At 50.4% G+C, this 27221-nt stretch overlaps 1 protein-coding gene across 1 annotated transcript in view; it reads right to left on the bottom strand.

The window, feature by feature from the left end:
- Positions 1 to 7810: 7810 nt before the first annotated feature.
- Positions 7811 to 27221, bottom strand: part of RET (ret proto-oncogene) — a 53202-nt gene continuing 33791 nt past the window's right edge. The window contains exons 8-20 of the mRNA XM_039257739.1: positions 26568 to 26693; positions 26000 to 26110; positions 25273 to 25395; positions 24166 to 24422; positions 21170 to 21317; positions 19603 to 19710; positions 18394 to 18608; positions 18189 to 18311; positions 15898 to 15968; positions 14472 to 14609; positions 13278 to 13377; positions 11221 to 11368; positions 7811 to 9871 (exon numbers count right to left, since the gene is read on the bottom strand). Of these exons, the coding sequence (XP_039113670.1) occupies positions 9714 to 9871; positions 11221 to 11368; positions 13278 to 13377; positions 14472 to 14609; positions 15898 to 15968; positions 18189 to 18311; positions 18394 to 18608; positions 19603 to 19710; positions 21170 to 21317; positions 24166 to 24422; positions 25273 to 25395; positions 26000 to 26110; positions 26568 to 26693 (1826 nt within the window). The 3' untranslated portion in view covers positions 7811 to 9713. The remainder of the gene's footprint in view (positions 9872 to 11220; positions 11369 to 13277; positions 13378 to 14471; positions 14610 to 15897; positions 15969 to 18188; positions 18312 to 18393; positions 18609 to 19602; positions 19711 to 21169; positions 21318 to 24165; positions 24423 to 25272; positions 25396 to 25999; positions 26111 to 26567; positions 26694 to 27221) is intronic.

Raw genomic sequence — 27221 nt, 5'->3', positions numbered from 1 at the left:
GCCTGTTCTCATTTGGGCCATCTTTGTTTCCAGTTTTCCCAGTGGCTCCACCAAGATATAGTCTTCCCTGCTTGTTGCCTTCAATCAAGTGTGGTATCCACACAAGCTCCTTGTGCCCTGCGTTTCTTGGTTTATCAAGCCTATAAGGATATGGTAAATTGGCATTGGGTCTGACCTCTGCTTGCTTTGCTTTGCTTTGCGCTGAGTTCCTTGGGTATTTATTCTCGGTGTGGGAATCTACTTTTTGTTATTGATTTCCATTTGTTTGGCATCTTTGATGGAATCAGTCCATTCCTTTCATCCCTTTTTGCCATCTTTTACGTTACTAGTTTGTGTCCTGTCTATAAGTGTTGTTTGTCATATGGAGAATCGTGGGGTAGAACACTGTCACAGGCTCTAGAATCCTGTTGCTTCAGCTGGCTTCACAGACTTTGAAGAGTCTGGGATTCTCACCAGACCAGCGTCCATCTTTATGTTCTTCCTTGTGTGCCTTCCTTATGTCCAAATTTCTCTCTTCTGAGAAGGGTGCCCATCACTGGGTTAGGGGCTACCTTAATGCAGTATGACCTCATCTTAACTTGATTGCATCAACAGAGACCTCATTTTCAACAAAGAGCTCCTCCCGGGCTCTGGGAGTAGGACTTGAACATATCTTTTGGGGGACACAATTTTACCCACTATAGATGGCAACCTCACCAATGTCTGGTAAGATTCAGGTGCTACTCTTTCTGTATAAACCCTGCCACTTTTGCTCACCCTTTTCCTGGGAGTAAACATACAGCAGATGATAAGCATTTTTAAAAACCCACAGATTTTCTCTATTTCCTAAACCTTACCTGTAAGCTTTGAGCCCTTGATTGCAAAAGGTTTCTTCCTGCTCTGTAATACTGTCTCTGCAAATGTAACAGGGAGACACTTTACTCTGCAATATTCAATGCACACCAGACTACTTGGGACTATTTGTGAGATTCCAAAGGATACTTTTATTCATAAGCAAGTTGATTCTGCTCTGGATATACCTTTGTCTTCTCCATTATATTTGATACATATCCCAGATAATTTTCTTGACATTTTATGGGCTAAAAGTTTTACTGTAATGAAGAAAAAATAACTGGAGCAGAACCTATTAAAGTTCAGAGAGAACCTGCCAAACCATTATTCAAACTTCCCCAATATTCCTTGAAGTCAGAAGCAAAGGAAGGTATCAAACTTACAGTTGAAAGCCTTATATCCAAAGGTCTTCTCATCCCTTCCCCTTGTAATATGCCCATCCTGGCAGCAAAGAAACCAAGCGGACATAAATACCCATTTGTTTAAAAACTTAGAGACATTAACAAAATTATTATTCCTCACTTTCTAACCCATATACCATCCTGTGAGCCACTTACTGAAGCCACTGGATGTAGTGAATCTTTGCTCAGCTTTCTTCAGTGTGCTTCTAGAACATGATAGTCAATAACTTTTTGTATTCATTAACAGCAAAAGCTCCATAACATAGAATCTACAGTTTTACCCATTGTTTTATTAAACAATTTTTTTAACGTTAATTCATTTTTGAGAGACAGAGAGAAAGACAGAGCATGAGAGAGGAAGAGAAGGAGACACAGAATCCTAAGCAGGCTCCAGGCTCTGAGCTGTTAGCACAGAGCCCGAAGCAGGGCTCAAACTCACAAACTGTGAGATCATGACCTGAGCTGAAGTCAGACGCTTAACCGAGTCACCCAGGAGCCCCAGTTTTACCCATTTTTAAATGTACAGTTCAGTGGCATCAAGTATATTCACATTGTTGTACAGTCATCTCCACCACCCATCTCTAGAACTTTTTCATCATCCCAAGCTGAAACTCTTTCCCCATTAAGCACTAACTTCCCACTTTCCCTTCTCCCAGCCCCTGGCAACCACCATTTTACTTTCTGTCTCTATGAATGACTGCTCTACATATCTCATATGAATGGACTCACACAATATTTGTATTTTGAATATGTGTTTGGATGACAGTACCTTTCTTGCCTTCATCTGGGGAGGACAACAATCTTTCTGGACAGTCATGCCCCAAGGTTTCACTGCAGTGCCCTTCTATTTTTTCCCAGGTTATTAATCAAGATTTAAATGATCTAAATTTCCCTTGTGATTGTTTTGACACAATAGGTGGAAAGGATTCCATTTACTTATCCTCAGCCTTAGAAGAAGGGGGTTAAATAATTAAAAATAAAATTACCCTACCACCCAGTAATAGCACTAGTAGGAATTTACCCAAAGGATTCAGGAGTGCTGATTTGTAGGGGCACATGTAACCCAATGCTTATAGCAGTGTTATCAATAACAGTCAAATTATGGAAAGAGCCTGAATGTCTATCAACTGATGAATGGATAAAGAAGATGTGGTTTATATATACAATGGAATACTACTTGGCAATTAGAAAGAATGAAATCTTGCCATTTGCCACAATGTGGATGGAACTAGAGGGTATTATGCTAAGTGAAATAAGTCAGTCAGAGAAAGACAGATATCATACATTTTCACTCATATGTGGAATTTGAGAAACATAACAGAAGACCATGGGGGAGGGGAAGGGGAAAAATAGTTACAGAGAGGGAGGGAGGCAAACCATAAGAGACTCTTAAATACAAAGAACAAACTGAGGATTGAAGGGGGGGTGGAGGGCAGGGGAAAATGGGTGATGGGCACTGAGGAGGGCACTTGCTGGGATGAACACGGGGTGTTGTATGTGAGCGATGAATCACGAGAATCTACTCCCCAAACCAAGAGCATACTCTATACACTATGTTAGCTAACTTGACAACAAGTAATATTTAGAAAAAAAAATTTTCAAAAGATAAATGACCATTTTGCCAGAATGCAGTCTGTTATTTAGGGCGTGATCCATGTAGAAGGGGGAAACCATTCTCTTTTGATAGACTAAAAGCTCCTCAAATCAATGGTAGATCCCTGACAAAATGGCGTTTGAGATGATTTAAAGGTTTAACTAGATTTTGCAGACAATGGGTGCTAATTTTTTTCTGTAATTCTGACACTTTTTAATGAACTATATGTTCTTAGTAAGAGATTCTCTCCTCTGGGAGCCCAAACAGGGACAGGCTTTCTGGGACCTGCAGGTGGCTCCTCAATGGTATCCTTTCCTAGACATTCCAAACAACAGAAAGCCCTTTCGTCTATTTGTGCATGAGCAATTCAGACAAGCCCTCGGAGTTTCATGGGAACTATCCAAAAGCCATCACTGACTATAGCCTTCCCTTGACGTGCTGTAAAGACATCTCTCCCTAGTGTTAGGGCAAGTGCTCTGCTGCAAAATTTGTTGATGCTTCTGCTGAGCTAGTTTCAGGCTCTTCGCTTGACCTCATGATTCTTCCTGAAGTAAAGACATTACTACTGACTGAGAACACAGCACTTTTCAGGCAGCTGATTAACCTCTTTTGAAATTCTATTACTCTCTCCCTCTCAAGTACTACTTACTGCTACAACACCCCGAATCCTGGCACTCACCTTCCTCCTCGAAGAAGGGAAGCCTTATGATGGTGTTACCTCAGATAATTTGGGAACTCTCAGCACCTAACTCAGATTTATTATAGTCTCATGTTGAGAACCTTGAGCTAATCCCGTTTGTTCATGGATCATTCTCAATGCTAGTCATTATCAAGCAGCATATACTATCACTAACTGAAGGTCTCCTTTAGAGTATAGTCCTTTACCTGATGTAAAATCAGTCTAAATGGCAGAACTTATTGTATTTACTAGAGCTTAACTCTGGCTTAACTAGCCAAGACTAGGGAGTGAACATATATACAGATAGGAAGTATGCTTTTGGAGTGCTACACGAATTTGGGTTGCTAGAACCTGCATAAAAATGGAGAGCAAATTAGGCAATTTTTAGATGCACTTTACTTACCACAGAGGTGGCTATTATCAAGTCTAAGAACCATGCAAAAAGAGAGAAGGTTGAAGCTAAAGAAAATGCCGTAGCAGATCATGATACCAAACAGCTACATTTTTCCTTGAAACCACTCGTAGAGCGCGGATGGATTACTACCTTACATCAACACTGTTGGAGAAGCTGTAAAGAGAGGGTGGCATTGTTCTAAATTTCATGTAGGTTAGAAATGGCGAACACCATCCCTAGTATTGTACTTGGATCAGTGACACAAGCAAGGTGGGGCAGGCTGTACAATGCCTTAAAGGGCAAAAACTATTTGCTCTGTAAGGTTGATCTTCATAACCTGTGTGGGATTCATCCTTAGTCTAGGTTAGGGTTGTGGATTCAAAGCATCTTACAGGGGTTATTGGTTGTTCTTGTTTTGGCTATAGTGGTCGTGATACTGGTCCACTGCATTCTATACAGGGTCTGAAATGCTTCTGCACAGACACTTCCTCGTCAGATGGAACAAACCATGATGTACAACAGAAAGTCTGAGAAGATACTTGGCCATGGTGACGACTGGACTATCAGTCTCAAAGCAGTGAAGATCTGGATTTCTAGACTTCCCTAAATTCATCAACCTGTCACAAGCAAGAAAATGATCCGAGAGGAGGATGGAAAGACTGAACACGCAAGCAGACAATGATCAGACCACAGGTACACTGAGAACCTCTGACCCACACCTGTGCAGGAACCAGCCCGGAATGGTCAGGGCATGGTCAATGACTGCCCATTTCCCTATTTTTTGCTCCTACTTCCAAATCAGGACCAACCAGAGAAAGCCAACTATGTTCCCAAAATGAATTGCATAAGATTCCTGGTTTCCAGGTAGCCTAGCTCCAGCTTCCCCATGCCAACACCTCCCATCACCACATGCCTGAGGCCTCTCTCCATCACCCCCTTTTCTAATATAAAGCTTTTCCCTCCTCTGCCTGCCTTTGCATTTCTGTCAAAAGCTATTGCTGGTGGTTGACTCCCCTACTGCATAGCAAGTTCAGAATAAATATCCTCTGCTTGTTCTCATTTGGATGGCCTTTACTTATTTCTACAAAACTAAAGATTATGGATAATTGGACTTCTCTTCAAAGATACAATTTTCTACTACAACACTTATACTTTTCAATCACTATCTTATGACACACCAAAATCCTGGCAACCTCTGTGTCAGGATTTTCCTAAAAATCACATCTGATGATCTTTTCTTTCCACACACTTACGGAGCCCCTCAAACTCTTGGCATGCTCCTGGCCTGCTGTGGCCACAGAGCCTCCAGGAACATTTTCAAGCTCTGTATTTATTTTTTTAAGTTTATTTCTTTATTTTGAGAGAGACAGTGACAGTGTGCATGGGGGAGGAGCAGAAAGCTAGGAGGGAGAGGAAATCCCAAGTAAGCTCTGCGCTGACAGTGCAGAGACCGATGAAGGCTTGAATTCATGAAACTGTGAGATCATGATCTAAGCCAAAACCAAGCTGGATGTTTAACCAACTGGAGCCACCCAGGTGCCCCTCAAACTCTTTAAAACTCAGGAGGCACAAACTATGAAGCAAGTCAGAGGCTCTTGGTGAATGATGATTCTGAGGACAAGGGGCAGCGATACAGGCACTGTGTGGGCTCCCTGCCATCCTGCCAGCCAAGCCCTTTGCCTCAGGTAGTAAGAGGCAGACTCATATTCTTTATTCTCCTGACCCACAAGAATGGCTTTCCCCCATGGGGGAAATGACACGTGCAGAAGAGGACTGGTGTGGAGGTGAGACACAAGAGCACCCAAAGAGCATATGGTTTACTCTGATATTGTTTACAAAACTGACCAAGGTAAATAAAAACAGGGATGCTTAGAATGAAGCGTCACAGTTTTATTCAAGAAATTGACAGTTTTCATGGTAAGTATTGTCTGCATATGAAATACCAAAATGATTTCTTTCTCAAAAAATATTTTTTAGTTTTAGAATGCACTTTCCTTACCTTGCCTGTTCATGCTAACTTTGAACTTGAATTGCTCAGTGTCCTCTGAAAGGATGCAGGACTGTGGTACCTCCTGGTGTCACAGTGGCTGTGGTGGTCTCGGGTTGTGACTTCTTCCATGCTGCCTGGCCCAGTTCCCTGGGACACTGTTCCTGCAGCCACACGTTCCTGTAGATGGCCTCCCTGTGGCGATTCTGGGCCTGGGCTCCCGCTGAGAGATGTTGCTTGGCCAGGTCCTGTGATTTAGCACATCCCAGAAACATCTGAAAAAATATCTTATCCCTTGACACAGCAATCAAAACTGAGTTGCCAAGATTAACCATGATTTCTTTTGGGCATCGATAGCGTGTTCCTCTTTAACTCTGGGTGTGATGCTTATTCTTCCTGCTGTCACACTACCTGCCACCCATCCAGCCTCGGCTGCAGACATAGAGAGGTGCCCCAAACTGAAAAACTCTACATACAGGTTCTGATTTTTTCATGACGCCTGCTAAGAACCCTTCATGTGAATTCCTAACACAGTACTAACAAGGCCATTGAGGCTGCAGCTGGGGAAGGAACGAGGACACAGCAGGCATCCTCAGTGGAAAGGGGTGTTTTCTGTACACATGGGGGCGAGAGCAGGGGATAAGTAAGCTCTGTGCCTATCTTCACGCTGAAGAGATGAGACACGCTCTCCGCCCCTCCCCCCTCCCCCGGCCCCCACCTCCGCACGTGCCCTTCAGACCCAGACTATGTCTTTCTGGGGCCACAGAGGTAAGGGCTTCTCAGGCACCTCCTAGAACCACCTTAAATACCACTTGCTAAGTATCCTACAAGTAAATATGCTCAAAGGAGGAGAGGAAACCATTCACTGGGAAAAATGCTTTATTTATACTAGGGGAAATTATGCTTTTCCTTTCAATTTTCTTTTGTATGAGAAGTATTTTTCTGGGCCCCCTTCTCAGACATTATATTCAGCTAAATTTCCACCCAAATAAGCTGGCCTTGTGGAGGGAAAGCATCCTTTGTGGAAGTTGGTGGAGAAATGTACTTTTAAAGACAAATAAACCAAACACACACATGCAAACGTTCTTGATAGAAGTTCAATGCTCTTGAAAAAGGGGCTTTTAGTATTTTAGTATGAACTTTTCCTGACATAGGTTTCTAAACATTCAGAGAGAAAGGCTGTAGCAAATAACAGACCTTAGAAATTATATTTATTTCTAGTCCCTGTGGCTACATTGAAGGAGGACACCAAGAGCAGACACAGGTGCTGAGGGCCAGAAGCTATAGCTCTGAGGGCCAGGGGCAGCCCGTGTGTGCACACGTGTGCACACAACACAACCATAAATCAGATTTATGTTGGTAACAACATTGATTGTCAACTGACCCACCTACTCCTTGCCAGGCCTTGGAGGAGGTGGTCAGAATATGCCTACACAACCCAACAGAAAGGCATAAACAGAAGCACTTAGTATTTAAAGCTTCATGGTGGTTCGGGGCAAATTTTTTTCGTCTGACTGTAATGGACCTTCCCTTATGGCTATGCATTTATATCCTCTCTCATACAACTGTCCAACTGCAGCTTCAAGAAATAAGCCACAGGCAAACTGCCAGAGAGCCACAAATATCTCAACTAGACATGGCTGCTGCTCTATTTTAGGGAAGGAAACATAAAGGAAGGAATTCCCTGAATGGTGAAATTAGAGGAGTTTTAACAGTTGCCATAAATGTGCCTAATCACATACATATTGAGTAAGACAAGTCAATAGATACAACAGGTTTCCTTGCAATATTTCAATCCTTATACTGAAACTTCAAAATCAGAAACCTGAGGTTTCCAACTGGAAGTTAAAAAGAGAAAAGAAGTATACACATTTTATGACACATGATTTTATTTACATAACAAATTATTTTCTTAGTCACCTTGATTACAAAAGCAAATTAACATGGTATGGTTTAATAACCTTTCATAAATAGATTTCACAAATTTTAATACCTGACAGATTGCTACTTATACCCAGTAATAGTTAATACTTAGTAACTTCTGTGTATATGCATATGAAAATTGTCTGATAGGACTAGTAAATATGAGTGCTTTTAAAACTCAGGAATAGACAATTAGATTATTGGTCAAGGGTTAATTCCCCATCACTGGGTCAGCCAGTTCGGCCTGGAGTTCTCACCCTACCAAGAACAAACCTACTGTGGCAACTCATTGGGTAGGTATGTTTAATTATTTGAGAGAGTTTCTCCTTATTTTTGCATTACTAAGACTATCATTGAGCAAATCTGAAAATCAAAAGTTTACCACAATTAGATATTTGTAACAGAACTTATCGCAGTGTGTTTGAAAAACAGCCTAAACTAAAGCTATGTTGTATCTCCAGTAATTGTTTTTCCAGCTCTCTCTGGGTGAGACACACGCACACACACACACACACACACACACACACACACACACCCCTCATGAGGCTCTGATACATACTCGTCCAAGCCTTCTTGGCCACAAAAATGCCCCCATTTGACTGCTTTTGTGGAATGCCTGTAGGATATAGTATTTGGATGAGACTACTGTCAATCTTTCACAGTGCTTTAAGTCTGAAGGCCAGGCAGTGTATTGGTAACTGACCCTCTCCTGCAAAGTTACACAGAAGAGCTGTCAGGGACTTCCCGAAAGCCGCCTCCACAAGATGGGAGGAGCGCTGTGTGTCTGTGACCACAAACAAGCAGTGAAGAATGACAAGAAGCTTATGAGTCATGGTCAGAATCTAATAAACAAAAGTGTCTTGCTATATAGCAGCAGTAAGTTACAAACACAGAAAGAGTAGATACACGTACCTTTTCACACAAGCTCTATGAGAGCCAAAACATTGTCTTTCCCACATCAGAATTGTAATCAGAGGGGTAGCAATCCTCGGTCACTGTTAACGTTACTTCTAATGGAACTAGCTGAACTGTCCCTTTTAAACTGAGCACTGACCCCACCCACTCCTAATGTGTGAGACGAGTCACCGTTTTCTGGCACTGGACATGTGGCACCCTGGAGGCCGGCAGGGGTGGGATTCACGGCAGCCGAGTTTCAGCTGTTAGCAATCCCGGGATGGGAGGCCGCTCCATTCAAAAACCCCTCTTCTTCATTCTGTTCTTGTCAGGGGGTAGTGCTCACTCAGTGATGGGGACAACAGTGATGTGTCCAGGGAGCCTTGTCCTCTCACACCGCTTATCTACATAGCAAATATGGCATCAAATCTCTCTATTGTGCTAAATTGAAGAATCATTTAAATCATTAAAAATCAAACGTCTTCCTAAGAAAAGGTTACATGATTTAAAAATAAAAACCCACTCCCAGGATCTCAAATGCTGAGCTGAGGCCTGTCCCGAGGTCCCCTCATCCCCTCCAGCCCTGGCCAAGGCTTCGATGCCGTGATAGAGCCTTGCTGGGCTTCTTGTTCTGAACAAGGATGTGTTGTTTGGGCCAGGTTTTTTTTTCCTGCTGCCTTTTTTGTGTGTGTGCTTCATGTTTAATTTGTGTTGCCTTGTTTGCTGGCAACAAGAAAAATCAGACTGCTCAGGTAGTGAGTGAGGGACCCACATGTGTGAGCAGAGTGTGTGGTGGTCACTGATGAACACAGACCAACACAGGGCACTGCCAAGGGCTGGAGAGGAAGGAACACCTAAAGGCTGGACTCGGAACTCTGGTCCAGCGCGCTACATCTGCCAGGAGGGAAAATCACCAGCCAGTGTGAAGTGCACAAAGGAGGGGCCGGCAGACTTTCTGTTCTCGGCATGTTTCTTCCCCTTGTGAGTCCATTACCTTTCACAAAGAAATGTTAACTATCAAATGCGTCCATTAATTGTGCCGCTGAGGGTGAAACCATCCAGTTAGCATATACACTATCATTTGCATATCTTGGACACACAGTGTTAGTGCCATCAGCTCTCGTGAGTGGTACAGGACTCTCTTCAGGCCAGTTCGGGTCTGACATGCCTAAAAATGAAAACAGATCATTTGTTCTGCACTGAAGAACCAAAACTTCATGTGCAGACAGTAAGGCCTTGGCAAAACTCCCTTTGAGGTTCAAACCAAACTTTCTGGTTTTCTGTGCCAATTACATGAGTGGTTTTGTGCTCCAGGTTTCCAAAACACTGCCGTATTTTGGGGGAAATATCACGTGCTCTCTTGGTAACTGTAACTTAATAGAAACTCCCCGTTTTGACTTTTATGAGCTTTAGACTCTCAAATCTGATATAAATATTTGTTGATCTGTTTAAGTCTTTTTTTTTTTTCTAAGGCAGCATAAAGCACTGCTGAATTAAAGGGCTCACGGCAGTGGGAAGCTTCTACAAAAAGTTTTCTAATGTAAAGAAGCCTACTCATCTTCCATCCAAACCCACCGCAGAGGAGAGAATCTTCCAAATCAATGGTGCGCACAGGCGAGCCCCACAGCGTCGACAGGACAGTGGTGTGTGGCGCTAGACCCAAAACCAGCAAGGGATCAGTGACGCGGGAGGCATGCAAAAGGAACAATCTCGGCTAGAAAATGCTTGACACTCCAAGATTTAAAAGCAATCAATGATCAAGTTAGGAAACAGAAAAAAATTTTCAAGTATTTAATCAAAGACAAAAGAAGGAGTTTTGGCAAGAACCGTATTTACTGTCCATTGCAAGACACAGCACCACAGACTATGTTCTTTCAAAAGCATTTGCTCCAGCTTTTAGCACTGACTTCGTAAGTGACAACTGTCATGACAGTGTGTAACGCAAAGGATGTGAAAACAGCAGTCGGCATGTGTCCTGCCTGATGGTGGGCATGTGGGCTGGGGTGAGCTCCCTAGTGTGGAGTAGCCTCCCAAGAGCCACCTGCCCATCCAGATGGGGTCTGGGAGTGACCACAGGCTGTGCCCTCAGAGCGGGCAGGGTGGTGTTCGCTCCTCCTGTCTGAATTATACGCCTGTCCAGATGGGGTAAACTTATCCCAGTAGTTAAACTAGAAGTACTATGACTTGATGCATACCCACCCAGAAACGACTTGTTTATCATTTTCTCAATATCCCCTGAGAATCCTGCCCAGCTCTCTTTCTTCTCTATTATCATAAGTTGCTGGGCAGTGTGGTAGTTATACTTATTTTCACATCCTTTTTTTAAAAAAAAAACATAGTTTCAAAAATGCCTGAATGTAAACGGATGCAAAGTCAGACATTTACAAATAAAAAGGTTCAGAGAGCACTTTGGTTTCATTCAGACCAGAAACACTCTTAAAAAGCATTACAGAGCGTAAGGATAGTGCAGAGAGGAACGATGTTGCTAGAATCTAGTAAATGCATGTGAAATTCTACCATAGAGTTTGTTTTCAATCCACGTGGAGGGGAGGGCTCGAGGGAGGGGAGCATTATTACAGTCCACCAGGGGCGTCTCCTCCTCTGAGAGGCCATCGTCGTAAAGCAGGGAGTCGGATGGGGTGGAGGCAGCCAGGTCCAAGTAGTCCTGGAAGAGAGAGACGGCTGGTCATCTCAGTGCGGGTCACTACCCGATGCCCCCTGCTCCTCCCCTCCCAAAGGCAGACTCGCTGGCTAAGTCCCACCTCATGCTGGCCTACTAGCCTCTCCTCAAGCCCTGAGCCACCTGCCAGACAGCCGGCACTGAGCTCTCCCAGCCTCTGCTTCGCCACCCTGCTCCACAGCCCTCACTGCTCCCTCTAGAAAGTCACCTGCTTGGGGTAGAAATGTGCTCCTTCACTGCCTAGTCCTACCTCTGCACCATGTGGGAAGGGGGTGGGTTACCACATCCAGCACTGGGGAACCGGCTCATTTACCAAACCCAAGGCTCTGGGAGAGCTCACTGCAGCCCCATCACTTGTGTGAGCGTCAAGAAGCATCTCTGACCTGCTAGATGTTTTTAGCTTTCCTCTGAGGACCTCCATCTAGAACAGAGCATCAGGACTCAGAAATCTGAAGTCACTGATGTGGGTTTTGCACAGGAGGCTGCTATGGGCTTCGGCTCCCAACTATGATGATTTCCCAGGGCCTGCAACTTCCACTGCCCTGGTTAAGTGTGTAAAGAAAAGTTCTAGCATTTTCCTGGATGTTTCTCTAGGCATTCTTGGCTATCCTGGCATCATCTATGATTTTTATTTAAGGCAATCCTGTGTTCACAGCATTTGGAGGCTTGGACCAAATGGTACCCTGATGTTAGGTTTTATTACAAGTGGCCTACACCATGAACATTTGTTTTTGTGTTTGAAGAAATGCCAACTTTTAGCAAACGTGTCAAGGTAAAGATTGGGCCCTGAACCCCTGAAGGTAAGATCTGTGTCTGTCTTGTTTACTTGTATCCTCAGCATCTGAGACAGAATATGGTACATAGCAGTTGCTCAGTAAATATTAATTGAAACTTGTTGGCTTTCTCATTTACCTAGAGTTGTAACCCAGTAGTACATGGGCTAACCTTAGTCTCCCAGATAGGATTTATTTGGACCAGACTGAGCTTTTGGAAATTTATTTTTATTTATTTTGAAAGAGAGAGAGTGAAGAGCACAAGTAGGGGAGGGGCAGAGGGTCTGACCTGGGGCTTGAGTTTGATTATGAGATCATGACCTGAGCTGAAATCAAGAGTTTCACACTTCATCAACTAAGCCACCCAGGCACCCCAGCTGTTGGAAATGTAAATGAGTTACTAACATTAAAAACTAGAAAACTTCAGGGGCAGCTGGGTGGCTTGGTGGGTTAAGCATCCAATTTCAGCTTCAGGTCGTGATCTCATGGTTTGGAGTTTGGGCCCCACGTCGGGCCCTGTGCTGACAGCTCAGAGCCTGGAGCTTGCTTCAGATTCTATGTCTCCCTCTCTCTCTGCTTCTCACCTGCTCACACTCTGTTTCTCTCTCTCTCAAATATAAATAAACATTAACAAAAACCTGGAAAACTTCACATAAATATCCTTTAAAATCCAGAAGACTAGGCACTGTGGTCCTCGTATTCCTATAGATTAAGTGTGGCTACAGCGAGAGGCCCTTTAGAGGGGCTGGTGCTCTCCTGTTTGCTGCAGTCCCCACCACTCCTTAGTCGGGGCCCTCGCAGCTCTACTCTGATGACTTGTTTCTTTACTGAAAATGATTTTGTTTGATTTTGGAATATTTGCTTCCCACACCCGTCTTTGGAGAGCTCTAAGTATAAAGGGAAGAACCTTGGTTTCTTTATGATGTGAGAAAGGGCCAGCCTCAAGGAGAAGGGCTCAGGTGCTGGCTGCCTTCAGGGGACAGCATGGCCATCTCTCTTTGTACAGCCTTGCCCTGCCCCTGCACTGGGGACTCCACAGAACAGGGATGAGGCTACAGTCCCCTCACTGCCATGTTCCGCCTGCAGGTGGCCAACGCCAGGAATCAGCTCCAGGCACTCACTCTGTTCTTAACCATCATCTTCTCCAGGTCTTTGCTGATGTCAGCAAACACCGGCCTCTTGTCTGGTTCCTGCTTCCAACACTGCAGCATTAGACCGTACCTGGCGGGAAGCACAGATGAGCAGTTATGACCCGGCGTGAACGGCCCAATCACAACCGCCATACCCAGCATGGTGCCCTGGGCCCACAGAGCTCTGCTCTCAAACCCCAAAGCTCTTTCTGCGTCATTGGACATCCTTCTCTGAGCTGAGCCAACACCCGAGGGTTGTTAGGGGCTCAGTGTGCCTGGTGCTGTGGTCCAGGATCTTATGTGTCTCCTTTCCCTTGAAAGAGATTTGTTTTCCCTTCCTTTTCAAAGATGTTGGTAAACAGCTGACAGGACGCCATGCCCGCTATGGGGCTGAGGGGGAAATGCTAGTCCTGAAACTCTTATCAAGTGTGAGTGGAAACAAACAAAAGCTTCTGCCAACCACACCTCTGCCTTTTATGTCCTCACTTCCTCATTTCTCCCTCATTTTCCTGGGGCTCTGGCTTGGCTGCAGGGCCTCCAGGGCTGCCACGTGGGTGTGCCCTGGGCCGCCAAGACGCACGGCACCTACTCACCCCTACACTCCCTCATCTAGCCCTGAGCCAGGCCCACAACGGGTTTTGTGGAATGAACGGACCAGCCTGTTTCTGCCTGTGGTGGCACCTTCTCATGTGTTCTCAGCCGAGCCTCTGCGAATCATCTGCTGGAACTACCATGTGAAGACTCTGGCACTCCTGGGCTGTGCTGCAGTCTTCCTGCCTGCCCCCTGCCCGCCTCTGTGTCTCCATGTGAGCCCTCCCCAGCACGCATCCCTAGGGTCATTCTGAATTACCTGCTCTCCCCGGGTGTCCTTTGGGGACAGGCCTTGGGCTCAAGCTGCTCCCTGGGTCTGAAGCCCCCTTTTATCCTCTCTACCACCTCTCCTCGGCCTTACTCCCCGTCATCCATGTAAGCCTCCCCCCACCTCCCGGAAGCCCACCCAGCTCCCAGCAGAGTCAGGGCCCCAGCACCTGCCACTGTGCCCAGTGGTGGTTCTCGGACTTCTGCCTTGGCATACTCTGCCCTGTTACTACCTACTCCCTGGTCTACCCTGGGCTCAGGAACAGCGAGGGCATGAGTGCAGTGTTTGTGACTGAGGGAGGCTGGGCCAAGGCAAAGCCTGCTCACATCTCCTCGCTGCAGTTGTCGGGCCTCTCCATCCGGTAGCCTGTCTTCAGAAGGTTGAAAAGCCGCTCGGGAGGGATCCCAGGGTAGGGGTTGCCCCCCAGAGTCACAATTTCCCACAGCAGGACGCCAAAGGACCACCTAAGGGGAGTGAGACAACCAGTGGGTGGTGGTACTGGGCCAGTGGTGTCCCCTTCTCAGCAGACCAGACGTCCATCACCCCAGCAGTTGTTGACCCCATGAACCCCCCAGTGCAAAGAGCCAGCCAAGCGCTCATGGATTTCAGCCTGGGCCTGACCGTGTGGATGGATGTGGAATGGAGGTGGGGATGAGCTGTCTACCTGCCCTGCTCTCACCCCTGCTGCGCTGAAGGCCCATCAGGCCGCTGCCACCGGAGCTTGGCCCCCACACCCACAAGGGGCACTTGGCTGGCCCTGTGGAGATGCACCAAAGCACCAGAGACAGCACAGAGCGGCTGAGCAAGTGCACCAATACGCGAGGCGGGGACCGAGGCCACGAGGCTGCCTGCACAATTCCTTTGCCTTTTCTGTGGGCTTAGAAATGTTCATAAAATCTTAGAAGAAAAAAAGCACTGTCATAGAAAAATATTTAACCGTGAGGGAGAATTTACTGTGAAGTGGGAACAAAATCACATTGCAAAATCGCATCATCACGTGAGCCCACGTACAGTGATAAGAAGCATATGCCTGCACACGACGGAAAACACTAGATGGTCATGGAAGTTAGGAGCTGCAGGAGCTACTTAGCGACCCAAGTGATGTGCAGTGTCCTCAGCACTCTTTCCTCTGCGTTTCCCAACTGTCTACAGTCAGCTTTATGTAATCTGAACACAGCTACTTAAAACTGTTTAGGAACTGCCTTTTCTCATCCCACATAATTCAAGAAATGTGTGTACATTGATGGCAGAACACTCAGAAGCAAGTTTACTGTGTTTTTGAAAACTCTCAGGTCTTATGATTTGACGTGGAAGGACAAGTTTTGGTTCCTTTCTTCAAGCACTTTGGGATACACCAACCCAGCAACTCACTCAAGGCTACCCTACCTATGGTGGGACGTGTCTGAGCCCAGCCCATGCTCAGGCCCACAGAGGGGAACTGTTGGGTTGGGCCCGTGTGGCACTAAGATGCCCAGGGAGGAGAAGGAGGGGCTGGCAAGGGGGGCAGCGAGGGAAATTTGCAGTTACCCCTTCACTGTTCTCACATATTCCACTGGGACTCTCAGAGCCACTTTGTAGGACCTTGCTGTTTGCTGAATGAATACATGAAGGCCTCTCAACTTGCGGGGGTGGGGGGTGGTCATTGCAGATGGTTGGTATGAGCCAATAGGCACCTGGGGCCCGCGCTGTCTCCCCATCGTGGTACCCTATGCACTGTAACCTTGACCACAGGAAGGCAACACCCGCACTTACACATCACTTTGGGTGGTGTAGATATGATCAAAAAGAGACTCAATTGCCATCCATTTGACTGGAATCCGACCCTAAAAAGGGAACAATGGAAAGACATTAACATGGCTCTGACGCCCTGGGAACTGGGGTCGGGGAGTGTGGAGGAGGTTGGGGCCACATCCCAGGCATTTCCAGCTCTGGAGGGATGCTGAGGAGTGACGTCCAGAGTGCTCCCAGGCACAGAATTGGCAGCAGGGCCTCAGAGGGGCTGGAACTCTAATCTGGTCTCCCAGGTAGGCTGAGATGCTGGAGGGAGTCAGCGGGCCTGCCTACAGCTACATAGGGCATGCTTGTCATGCATCGCATCCCTGCTGAGAAGAAACCCAAGGAATCAAGACCACATCCAAGCCAGGTTTCCCTAGGGCCAGGTCCAGAAGGCTCTGGGGTAACCTGGGTGGTGATGCCCAATGTGTGGGCCAAGAACACCATCCAGCAAGGTCTCCTGATTTCTGAGGGTGAATGAGTTCAGGAAACCAACTTCCAGTGTTTCCACCTTGGGGACTTCTGAGGCAAACCAACACGCTAAAGGCTTTTCTGAGAAGCTCTGAGTGAAGAAATCTGTTTCCATGCCTTGGGGCTGTTTTTTTCCCTATCATTTTATCCCAGAGCCCTGTTAGCATCCTCTGAGAGACTGCCCACTGCAGAGCTGCTGGGGTCAGACCTAACAAGTGCTTTCCAATGCAACTTGAGAAACAGCTTTTCAGTAGGTAAGTCTTAGGCTACAAATCAACCAAAAATGTGTGCATAGATTTAAATGCAGAATTTACTGCAATTTCTTTTTCTTTAAAGCATTCTTCAGGATTTCCATCCTTCATGAAGTGTCACTTTCTGGGGTGTGTGTTCGTAGCAATACTGCCTGCTGCCTTTGCTCTCTAAGGGGCCATGTGCTTGGAAGTCTATACTTCTCTGCTCCCTGACACAGGCCATTCTTGGGGGACCAGTGCATATATAGAAAGGCTTTGTCCACACCCCTCCACAGGGGAAGCAGGCCCTCTCCACTTCCCTTTCAGCAGTTCTGAGATATGCTGTCACAACGGAAACCCCAGAGGCACGTGGGTGGCTCAATCCATTAAGCGACCAACTCTTGATGTCAGCTCAGGTCACAATCTCATGGTTTGTGAGTTCAAGTCCTGTGTTGGGCTCTGTATTGACAGCAGGGAGCCCGCTTGGGATTCTCTCTCTCTCTCTCTCTCTCTCTCTCTGTCCCTCCCCAGGTCGCACGCTCTCTTTCTCTCAAAATAAATAAGCTTAAACAACAAAACAAAACATCATCCTCACAGTCTGTGGTGACACAGACCCCTTAGAGCAAATCTGAAGTGTATGTGGTCACTTTTTGTATTTTTCTTTTTTGAGCAGTGAGTCTGTTCTGAAAGCCAGTCAGCTGTGGCTCTTGAAAGGCCATGGGAGTGATCCTGTCTGGTCTGTCACAAGGAGGCAGCAGGGGAGGGGCTGAGGGGCAGTGGAACTAAGAGAGTTGTCCCCAGCCAAGCTGCCTAGATGGGCATCGTGGTGCCCCAAGCATGTAACCTTGACCCCAGGAAGGCAACACCCACACTTACACATCATTCGGACATGCCACAGGAAACTGGACAACACAGGGACACAGGTTTCCCCAGAAGGGCCCCCAACCACCTATGTCAGAGGTTTGGAGAAAGTGACTAAGAAAAAACCTTACATTGTGTCTCTGGACTCCATCTCCAGGGCCTCCCTGTGAGCCTTCCACACTCACCCAGCCAGGGGTTCCCAGGTCCCTGTTCCAGGGGAACCCTCCACCCACAACACAGTTCATTCCTTTCTGCCCAGAATGACTGCCACACTCAGGTTTTTTGACTCAGTCTCCTTTGAGCGAAGAGCTAAAGGTACACAGAGGAAGCAAGGGCCCTTTCATCCTGCAGAAGGGAGAGGAACAACTGCAGAGAGACCTGTCATTTCCACAGCGCTAGCTGACCTTCAAAAGTGACGGTGATTAAAAGCAAAAGAAGCTGTGGGCCCAGCTTCCCAGGGGTGCTCTGAAAGGGCAGGTGTGGCCCTCAGGAAGAGAAGGAACAGACACAGGGACGAGTCCTGAGCTGGGTCTCTGGGGGCCCACGATTAGGGAAGGATTTGAAGATGAAGTTTATACTCTAAAACAATCTGCTCTCTCCTCCTCAGGTGCTCTAAGGGCTCTGCCTCGACCCATGGTGGGAACCCTGGACCCCTGCTCTCCAACCACCCTGGGAGCCCTGGGCCACACCCCCAGGGGGACCCGGTACCTTGCTCCTCTTCACATAGGAATCTTCTTCATAAACATCTCGGGACAGCCCAAAATCCGAAATCTTCATCTTCCGCCCCTCAGCCACCAGGACATTTCTGGCTGCCAAGTCCCGATGGACAAGCTGCAAGGGAGACAGCGGCAGGGACGCCTGAAGCGCGGGCCCCGGCGCGGGCAGTGGGGGCCCGGGCTGGCGCGGCACACACCTTCATCTCAGCCAGGTACCGCATCCCCCGAGAGATCTGCCAGGCGAAGGAGATGAGGTCGCCCATGGTCAGGGCCCGCTCCTCGGGGTTGTCCAGGTAGCTGGAGCTGCGACTGCCTCCGCTGCCCACGTAGCCGGGCCCTGCCTTGCGGCTCTCTCGGAGGAAGCCCCGCAGGGAGCCATACTTGGCGTACTCCACAATGAGGAAGAGCGGCCCTGGGGGCAGAGAGGGGGCTGTGAGCTGGCTACCTGCAGGGCTCTGGGCCTGGAGGAGGCCACAGGGCCCCAGGCAGGCTCTGCACCCTACTAATCAGTGGGCACAAGGACACAGCCCTCTCTGGCCAGTGGCTTGGGTGCCACGCAGCATGTGTTTCAGTCCCAGCTCACTCTTGCATGGTGTGCTCTCCTCCTTGTGCTGGCCATGCCAAAACGGGCTCCTGGGCGGCTGAGCACAACTTTCCCCTGGGGTGCCCAAGGCAGGTGGCTACTACGCTAGTGCGGTCCCGGGAGCCAGCCCCCTGCTGCCAGGAAGTCACGTCTTTCTAGATCTTTGGCCATGCTGTAGCACAGGCTGGGGATGGCTGGGGATGGCTGGGGACCGCCGATGGAGGCAGAGGATCTGCTCCCTATTCTCAGCGGCTCTTAGGCTGCAGTCTTGTCTCAGGCCCAGCCTTGAGTCCTGCTGGTGCCCACCAGTGTCCTTGCTGCCCTCTCCCTGGTGCACCCTGCCTTCCGGTCCCCCAGCACACACATCTGTGCACAGGTGTGCACACACAGCGAGAGGCCTTGAGCAGCACAGGCCAGACCAATCTCCTGTGTCCTTATGTGAGAGATGGTGACGGTGCCTTCACCGTGCAGGGCTGGGCTTGGGGTCACCTGGAGGTCATGGGACGCCTAGCCCCCAGTAGGTGCTCAGGACACACCATCTGTTTCTAGGGCTCCCTGCCCTGGGGCTCTGCCTGGAGCGGGGTGCTGACAGACTGGAATGTCACCAGAGACCTCTGAGCAGCTGCAGTAGACCCAGGGGGCTGGAGCCTCATGTAAGCACCCCTGCTGCAGCCTCTCCTCATCCTCTCGCTGATGCAGGAGGATGCAAGCTTCAGGCAGAGGCCATGGCCAGAGACAACAAGGAAGGGGCAGGAGGAAAAACGAAGTGGCCTAGAGCCTCCGGCCTGCACGGGGCAGCTGCCTGTCCCTTGGCCGGCCTTACCATCCTGGCTGCAGGCCCCGTACAGCTTGATGACATGTGGGTGGTTGACCTGCTTCAGGAGGTTGAACTCTGACAGCAGGTCCCGCAGCTCACTTGGGGAGGCGTTCTCTGAAATGCAGGTAAACAGAGCAGGTTGCAAGCCAATCCCTTCCAGAAGCCCCATCTGTGACCACCTTGGGTCTCCAACCTACATCATGATTCTGCACAGACCCCAGTTGTCTCCTTCCCAGACAGCCTCCCCAGGTTTAGACAAGGCCCTCAAAGACCCTGCTGCTCGGGGCTTCTCTCAGCCCATAGGATGGTCAAGAGCTGCCTCATCTGCGTCTGGAGATAATAACCCTGAGGAGCAAACTTCCTTATCAGCAGGCTCTTTCCCCAGAAACCCTCCTGGGACCAGGCTGTGTGTGTAAGTGGCTGCATTCCCCTGCAACTGCCATCTTTCAAGGACAGTGTGCACAGAGACCATCCTCATAAATCCCGGGAAGGTAAGGGGACTGTCCCGTGTCCTGAAACACCTGCTGACCAAGCACTCAACAGGAGAGTGAGGCCCTGGAGAAAGCTGAAGACGATGAGATTTCACAGAGGTGGCCTCTTAACACACTGAGCACGTGCATCCTGAGGGGGAGCAGAGCTGTGCCTGGACTCCCAGCAGGAGCCGAAGCCCAAGTAGAGAGATATGGAGTCAGAAGCTGGGCCTCATCAGGTCTCCTGGGGCAGCTGCCCCACAGCCCACTGCCCAGCTGGGCCACATCACCTCTTCTGGCTGCACGCTTGTCTGGAAGTGAGAGGGTAGCTGGGAGATAGGGAGTCAGGTCCCACATGTGGTGGCCTGAGGCTGGTCTCAGTGTGCCCCCCTTAGTGCCTGGATCTCCTGGGTGGCATGGAGAGACCCCAGTCTGAGGGCCTAAGTAAGCATTCAGAAGCACCCACTGGTTCAGGTGACCATTGTCACCATGGAGACCCACCTGCTGCACTAGAATTCTCATGTACATCTGCCAACTTGCACCCACTGCATGGTCACTGGAACCTTGGGCCACTGGGCCGTCTACCCACTCTGCTCAGAAACACCAGGGTTTGTGTGTGTGGGGTTGAGCATGTGCCCACTTAGAGCCAAACTTGTAGCATGACTGATCACAGGGCCCTCACTGAGGGCCACAGAGATTGGGCCAGGCAGGGCCCCAGGGCAGGGGCCAGTCCCTACAGGTGGCTTCTTCACCTGGACCGCAGGGGGACTTGGCTGAGAGGAATGAATGGGGCAGACTAGGGAGGGAGAGCTGTCAGTTCAAGGTCAAAAGGGCTTTTAATTTTATAAAAACTCAGATCTTTGCCTAATACTGATACAAAAGCAATACCACTCTAGAACCTTCCAAGCAGGGAAGTCCTTTTGCCCTGTTTGTCCAGGGACCACCCTGGCCCATGTCATCCAGAATGCAGCCCGTCAAGAATAGCAATGGAGGGCTCTGGAGAAGGCCCCAGGCTGGCTGCCAGCACCCTGCTTGTCAAGGGGGCTTCGTCCAGCCCTCAGGGCTCCTGCAGAGCCAACTGGGCACAGTGCGTGGACAGGTACCTTTCAGCATCTTCACGGCCACGGTTGTGTAACCTGCTTTGCCTTTCAGCCGGAAGGCTGTTGCCTTAACCACTTTTCCAAATTCGCCTTCTCCCAGAGTCTTCCCAAGAACCAAGTTCTTCCGAGGGAATTCCCACTTCGGATCCTCCTATGTGGGGTTGGGAGAAGAAGAATAAGAGAAGGGAGAAAGTTGGTGAGGGCAAGAGGAAAAGAAAATGACAAGGCTGGTAAATGAGCCTTGTAGACAGGCTCCAGTGTTGTTCAATGGTCACCTGAACCAGTGGGCAATGGGCACCCACCTACACTGAGGGCAGGACCCCACACCTTATGGGAAGACAGGTGCTGCCACAAAATGGCCTGGACTCTGGATGCCTGGACCTTTGATTGTCCCTGGTCTATTGAACATGCCCTGGGCCCTCCCAGAACTGTGTCCTCATCTCTTAAACAAGGGATTCAGGGCTTACCTGGTACCTGGTGGTACTCACATGGGAGTGGGGCCTCTTCCCTGAGAGTTAAGCCCAAGCCTCTGGTGCTGCCTCTGCTTTGGACACCAGGCCCATAAGACACTGACGTCCTATAGATTAGGCTCTAATCTGTCCTCTCTAGAGAGCTCCCGGGGCCCTGAGAGGACTGAATTGGCACCAGTGGCTCAAGCTGCCTCTTGGCCAAGGACCCCCAGCCATGGATGGAAGTGTCCAGGGAAAATTCCCTGTATGGTGCCCCAGAAAAGGTACCACTGGGAACCTCCATTCTGCCCTGTGGAAGAGGCTGTTCCTCCCATGGGACTGGCTGTTTCCCTGAACCTACCTCTACCTGCTCACCATGCACCCCTCTACCCACCCTGCCTTCCTGCTGAAATCTGACTCAGATTACTCTGGGATATCTTCCCAGACCCTACCCTGGCCCTGCATCCTTGAACTCTTGACTGCAGATGCTGAAACCTATCGGGAACCTTCTGTCCTGGTCCAGCACTGGGTGTCCATTGCCCCAACTCTCCCTGCAGCTGGGTGTGGGTGTGACCTGGGGGGTGCTGCTATGATGGGACCTGCCAGACTTGTCTGACCCACACAGATGACCCCACTGGGCTCCTCTGCCCTGCTGAGCAGAGCCATGTTTTCCAACACCCATGCACAGGTGTGTGTGTGCTTTCGTGGGCAGAGGCAGCCTCCTCCCGGCACTGTGTCCAGGGTCCTTGCCGGCCAGCTGCTGGGCAACCTGGTGTTGCCTCAAATTCCCCAGGAACCCACAGTTAGGGTCAGAGCTGACAACATCAACACTGTTATGCTGGTGTCCTCACCTCCACACTGCACTGGATAAGTGTTCACTGCATGTGGAAGCCGCGGTAAGTATGTGTAGATAGTAACTTGATCCTCTTAAAAGACATTAAAATTTCTCCCCACTTTATATAAGAGACAACTAAGGTCAAGCAGTTGAGTGATGTGTTCTTAGAGTTGGTCGGGGTAGCCCTTGGGCCGCAGGCTGGGCTCTGGCTTCTCTGTGCTGTGGGCACAAGCTGCTGTGGGCCGAGGGTGGTGTGTGTTCACTTGCACAACAGCTCACAGGCACTGCCCTTCTGGTGCATCTCACCATAAACTGCCTAGGTTTATAAAGGACTCAAATGGCTCATTCCATAGGCCTGCTGTGGAGGCTGAGATGCTTCCTGGGACAGGGGTCACAGACCCCCTGTCTGCTAAGCAACTAGAACTAGGAAAGCCAGGACGGAGGCCACAGTGTCTGCCACAGCTGGGAATGGCTTCCACGGCCCAGACCCTCACGAAGGGTGAGAACCCTTGAGTAGTACCTCCTGCAAGCCCCAGCCACCTCCCAGCCCTGGCTGGGTACTGCCAAAGGCCCTGTGACTCCCGAACTTCCTGCTCGGAGACCCCTGTCAAGGTGCACACTCTGCAATGCTTGCTGCCAGGCCTTGGGGGTGGAGCTTCTGTTCACATGCACCCTCAGCTCTGAGTGTTCTCAGGGCCTCCTAGAGCCTGGCTTCCAGCTTCTCGGCACCGACCAGCAGGGATACAGAAGGATGGCAGGGTGACAGAGGGCCTGGCCAGGACAGGGGCTCTCAGAACCATAAGGACTGCAGGCCCAGGCTCTCCCATGGAGAAGGTGGGTTGGAGCCCACCAGCTCTGGCTGGCACTCTCCATCAGCCAGCCGGTTACAGTCCTGGGGCCTGCCTCCTCCACAGCTGGCCCAGAGGCCCCATGGCACCCCCTCTTTCCACTCCACAAATGAACTCCCCTCCCCACTGTGGCCACCCTGGTCCAGCCCCTGCCTGCTGCCATCGCTAGCCTGGACGAGGACAGTGCCTCATCACAGGCCTCCCACTTTTCTTTTTTAATGTTTATATACTTTTGAGAGAAAGACAGACAGAGCATGAGCCAGAGAGGTGCAAAGAGAGAGAGGGAGACACAAAATACAAAGCAGGCTCCAGGCGGGGCTCAAATTCCCGATCCGTGAGATCATGACTGAGCCACCAAGATGCCCCAAGATGCTCCTACCTCTGCACTCACCCCAGGGACTCCCCAGCAGAGCAGCTGGCAAAAATGAAGGCAGAATATGGGCCTCCTCTGCGGAATCCCCAACCCCCAGGGCCCCACGCTCTGGGAATAAAATCCACACTCCTCCTCAGGGCCTCCCCGCAGCCCTTGGGGCATCTGGAGGACAGTTCCCTATCAGGCATGGCAGGGCCCACCCTCCCAAATCCCAGTCCATCTAAACGAGCACCCATCACTCTCCACTCTGCCAAACTGCCTCCATGTCCTCTGCCCTCCCTGGAAGGCAGCTCTGGGGAGGCTGGGGGCTTGCTTGTGATGTCCTCCTGGTGGGTGAGGATGCATTAGCCACCTGTGGGCTACAGGATGCGGCACTAGGGAGCTGTGTCTGCCCCTCCCCGCGCCTCCCAGCTTCCCCAGGCCAGAGGCGTCTGCCATCCGCAGGGCCTCCAGGAGGGCTGCCTCCCAGGCAGAGGCCCTGCTTGGAGCCTCACCGGGATCTTGAAGGCGTCCACAGAGACCTGGTTCTCCATGGAGTCCATTGAGGGCCGGCGGGCACCTGACGAGGAGTAGCTGACCGGGAAGGCCTGGGCGGGCCGGCGGAAGGTCATCTCGGCAGAGGCGATGGGTGGCTTGTTGGCGTTCTTGTGGTAGCGGTGAATGCAGAAGGTGGAGAGCAGCATGGAGACAACGAAGGAGAAGAGCACGGCGGCCGCGATCACCGTGCGGCAGAGCTCGTCACACAGCGGCTCTGCGGGCAGGGGTGGCCGTGAGGGACAGTGCTCTGCGAGGGTGCCCTGGTACCAGCGGGTGCTGGCACGGCGTGTCCACAGCAGCTGGAGGACTGCTGTGACAAGCTGAGCGGCCTGGCAAGTGTGGTGGCACGAAAACATGAGCATCATGCAGACACATGGTACTGACTGTTTGTAGGTACTGTGGGGGGTGTGCTATCACCCTCCTACTGAAGGGCCAGTTGGCCCAGGGGGTGTAAGCAGTCTGGCCGAGGCCACACAGCAGAGGGAGTGTATGCACAGGGCCAGCTGTGGGACGCTGCACCAAAGCCAGCCGGAGGGCTGGCGGGGAGGCAGAGCTCCTTTGCTGTGTTCCCAGTGTATTCCTTATTTTCTTTATAAAACTGGGAGAGGGAAAGAAAGTGGCTCAGGGCCTACAACTCAAATACGAGACAAACATCCCTGGGCCCAGGCAGGAGAGCTCCCTGTGTGCTTAGGCCCATGCTGCCCACTGGCACCTGCTGGCCCAGAAGGAGCATCTGGAGGCTACAGCTGGGAGGGTGTGGTTCCAGTCAGATGGTGCCATGGGCCCAGAGAAGGCTCTGCCCAAGGACAAAGTGAACAGATGCAGAGTTACTTGGTGGAAGAACCTTCCAACTCCATCTTTACCATAAAACTTTGGGCCAGAAGTCACTCTGTAGAGGCCCTGACCTAGATGCATCTGCACAGACGGGAGGCCCAGAGGGAAGGAGGTTGGTCTTTTGGGGTTTCACTTGCCTTCCTGTACTATCCTCCCTGGCTCGCTGGGGCTCAGGGAGGTATGGGAGCCTGCCCTGCATATGGCCCCCGCAGTGCCCCCCACCCACTAACCTTGGCTGTCTTCAGGTTCACAGAAGCACTTCTTCTCCTCGGGGAAACAGTTGCAGATACCGAAGCCAGCTTTAATCCCCCAGCGCTCCCCTGGCTCGTGCCCACCAATGATGTTGCCGCCGCCTGGTGACAGATGTAGCCCACTAAGCCTCCTGGTGTGGCCAGACAAACCAGGACTATCCAGGAAGGAGCATGAGCAGTCCCTCCCCACATGATGTCAGCATATTAGGCTGGGGTTGGGGTGGGTGGGAGACGTGGGGGTTGTGGGGGGTTGGAGGGGTAGTGAGCTCTGAAGTCTGGGTTACCTGGGCAGGAATCAGCATGGCCTGCCCCCAATCAGTTCTCTGGTTCCAGCAGGTAGGAGGAGGACCCCCCGCCCCCCAGACTGTCCAGGGCCCTCACTGAGGTCCACGCATAGTTACTTTTCAGAAGCAGACAAGAGGCAGCAGGAAGCCAGGACATTCAGGGGTTGGGAGTACCCATGTGAGTTGCCCAGGGAGACACTGGAGAGTGTTGGTCCAGGCACCAGTCTCCAGAGGTTTCTTTTGGGGAGTGGGAGGGGGGTGTAGAGCCCTTTGTGCGAACAAAATGTTGGAAAAAGCCTTGGCACATAAAATCCAGGAATGAGGCTTGTCTGGCTGAAGTGCAGGTGGGAGTCCAAGACTCTCCCACTGGCTACTCCCATCCACCCTGGGCCCCTGAACTTGCAGGCCCAGTAGTTGCTTACGGAGGCAGTCCTGGGGGCAGATGTTGACATTTCTGCTCTCCACAGCATCACAGTGGCCGTCGGGGCAGGTCTTGATGCTGGGGGAGCAGGTGGAGAAGTTCCTGGTAATTCCTACGACACACAGCAGGCTGGTCACTACCACATGGTCAGACTGCCAGAGCCAGAAGGGCGGCACCCCAGGGCTCCCAGGCCAACCCTGTCCCTTCCAAAGGAGCAAACTGACGCCCAAGCAGAGAATCCGTGAGTGGGATCCTTGGGGTGGTGGGCACAGCTCAGAGTTGGCTGCTATACCCAAGCCCTACTGCCTGGGGCCACACCCCAACTTTGGGCCAGCTCTTCCAAAACCCAAGGAGACTCGTGGTCCCATGGCCTGAATGTCCTTGTGCCACCCACACTCTGCACTGACGCTCACCCTCTCCTGACATCACGAACCACAAATGGGGGCAAAGCTCTAGAGAACACATGTGGAGTGGGGAGGGCCATCACAGTGGCCAGGAGGGCCCACATGGACCCCATTTGCACACAGCCACCATTACCCCTCTCAACCCTGGCTCTGCATGGGGCCTACCTTTGCCATCTCCCTGTCTCCACTCGCACCTGCCCGTCAAAGAGCCCAGGCCGCCGCATTCCTCACACTCAGGGCGTCTCTTGCTGACTGCACAGGACAGGGGACAGCCTGGCTCCTCAGCCACATCTGGGGGTGGCAGAAAGCTGGTCATAGGGGGCTGGCCTAGGCGCAGGGTCCCGCCAGCATCCAGGGGCAGAGGGAAGCACTGGCCAAGCCTCTCATGGGTGAGCCCAGAGGGGTGGGGATGCCTCTGCATCAGGGCACAGGGCAGTGATGGGGCCCGTTGAGGAAGTGGGGTGGCACCATGGTCACAGCAAGGGGTGGGGCAGCTACTGGGCTGGGATAAGTATAGAAGGAGGATGTGATGTGGGTAGACTCAGCCAAAACTACACATGCACAGTTAAACTTGAATTTCAGAGAAAAAGTGAATATTTGCTTTATTGTAAGTACATCCCTAACACTGCATCGACATACTTGGAAGTCTGCAAAGGTTGGGTGGGACATACTTAGAACAGAAAATCGCTCATTGCTTACCTGAAATTTACATCTCACCAGGGTCCTGTATTTTATCCTATAGCAAGGGCATGTATAGAATGCGCTGACAGTGGTGATGGGGAATAGCGACCATTTACTACTCAGTCCCTCTGGGCTAAG

The sequence above is a fragment of the Hyaena hyaena genome, unplaced genomic scaffold (assembly GCF_003009895.1).
Source record: "Hyaena hyaena isolate Hyena2069 unplaced genomic scaffold, ASM300989v1 scaffold_631, whole genome shotgun sequence".
NCBI lineage: Eukaryota > Metazoa > Chordata > Mammalia > Carnivora > Hyaenidae > Hyaena > Hyaena hyaena.
Note: the sequence above shows the minus strand (reverse complement) of the source record. Positions and strands in the feature narration are given on the sequence as shown.